Source organism: Rhizopus delemar, genomic scaffold (genome assembly GCF_000149305.1).
Source record: "Rhizopus delemar RA 99-880 supercont3.2 genomic scaffold, whole genome shotgun sequence".
In the NCBI taxonomy this organism is placed as follows: Eukaryota; Fungi; Mucoromycota; class Mucoromycetes; order Mucorales; family Rhizopodaceae; genus Rhizopus; species Rhizopus delemar.
This window is the reverse complement of record NW_027137828.1, coordinates 2,194,399-2,196,267: the sequence shown is the minus strand read 5'-3', so window position 1 is coordinate 2,196,267 and position 1,869 is coordinate 2,194,399. Positions and strand designations below refer to the sequence as shown.

The 1,869-nt window shown below is 34.9% G+C and overlaps 1 protein-coding gene across 1 annotated transcript; it reads left to right on the top strand.

The window, feature by feature from the left end:
• Nucleotides 1–614: 614 nt before the first annotated feature.
• On the top strand, nt 615–1,085 carry RO3G_03074 (uncharacterized protein; the record flags this gene model as incomplete). Its single annotated transcript, XM_067657665.1, has 3 exons — nt 615–709; nt 761–999; nt 1,051–1,085. 3 exons carry the CDS (start codon nt 615–617, stop codon nt 1,083–1,085), a joined length of 369 nt encoding a protein of 122 aa, XP_067513766.1.
• Nucleotides 1,086–1,869: the final 784 nt, after the last annotated feature.

Here is a 1,869-nt window from a genome sequence, read left to right as displayed (position 1 = left end):
GAGAGAGAGAGAAAGGTGGAATAGTGTTTGAAAATAGACAGATAGCATGTATAACATTATTCAGTTGACTACTTTTTTATGAAAAAAAAGTTTAAATACTATGCATCTCTATTTAGGAGAAAAGAAATATTTCGAATAAAAAAAAAAGTTCAGTTTATAACAAAAGCAAACAGACAGTTCTAAGATTATAGTTTACAATAAGCTCTAGATTAGATACTTTCTTATTCCTGGATACACAATCTATTTTTATCATAAAGGGTCTTAACATTGTCACCTCCCTTATTTTAATAATTTATCAACAGTTGCTGTCAACCTTCTCTAATGTCCCCTTTTACTTGTACTCCATTCTTTTACACCGAAAAACACAGTAAAGTTTTATTAACTCATGTTTCTTTTCATCCATGGCTTGGACGCAAAGGGTCTTTTTTTAAAGTACGCTGCTCGGACCGACCAGTTCACTCATTTCAAACAGCGTCCGAAGTCCACTTTGGGATTCATTGAAATAGAGCAGGAAAACAGGAGATCAATGAATCCTTCCTTTCTGCTAATCCATACGTAACAGTAAGTAATAGGAAGCCATCCATCCTTTAGAAATATTAATTAATCCATTAAAGATGGTCAAGGATCAAAAGACCCCCAAGCGTTCCACTCTCGCTGATGTTGTCACTCGTGAATACACCATTCACTTGCACAAGCACGTCTTTGGCAGGTAAATAAAATATAAAAAAAAAAAGTGAGATCAAAACTGATGATTCCATAGATCTTTGAGAAAGCGTACTCCTCACGCCGTTAAGGCTGTCAAGGCTTTCGCTGAAAAGGCCATGGGTACCAAGGACGTTCGTCTTGACCCCGCTTTGAACAAGTCTCTCTGGTCTCGTGGTGTTAAGCACATCAACCACCGTATTCGTGTCCGTATCGCTCGTAAGCGTAACGATGATGAAAATGCCAAGGAAAAGCTTTACTCTTACGTTACCTACGTTCCCGTCGCCTCTTTCAAGGGTAAGTGTTTTTTTTTTTTGTCTTTGTTTTCTTACTCATTCTTTCTTTCAGGTCTTGAAACCCAAGTTGTCGATGACGAAGCTTAAATTCCTCTTTTGTAATAAAAACAAGTAACCTTTGTTTTATACAACATTTCATGAGTGAACACTTTATATTTGTTGAATTGGGAATTGCTTGTATTTTCAAAAGATAAAAGGATTGTGATTTCAATCGAGTGCACACAATTAAGAAAGCTTAGTTGACAAGGTAGTGATTGAAACTAAATGTTCATGTGGCTTTTTGTCTGTTTATTTCATGATCCCGAAAGCAATTATTCAATGTTTTGGTAAAGTGAAAAGTGACAGCTCACCCAAAACTTTTGTAATCGTCACTGATTGGAGCATTTGAAAGATGCTTGTTTTTTTTTTAAAAAAAAAAAGTATGCTTGATTGTTTCTCTAAAATGTTTTTTAATGTAGTTTATAGAAAAAGTCTTGAACTGGTAGAGTAACGCCATTTCAGTTGATCAAATACGCAAATCAAATGTCATCAAATCAAGGAGAATTTGATTACATTTTATGGCCACATCTGAAGTTTTGTTTTGCACAGACCGCATAAATAAGAGTGAAATTCATTGACTCCTCTCTCCTTGCATTATTTTTTATATTTGGTTAAATTGATCATTGTCTTCTTGGTAGGGCCGATGAATCTACTGTAGAATAGAGCCAATGCTCTGTACGATTCAAAGAAAGTGGATATTTTTGCGATGCAATTCATTTATATGTCATGCTTGGAAATAGTCTATTGTTATGTTAATCCAAGTGTCTTTTTAGTATTTAATACTTTTGTTTGGCAAATGATTCAGGGCTGACTAATTATGAAAGGGGGTTTC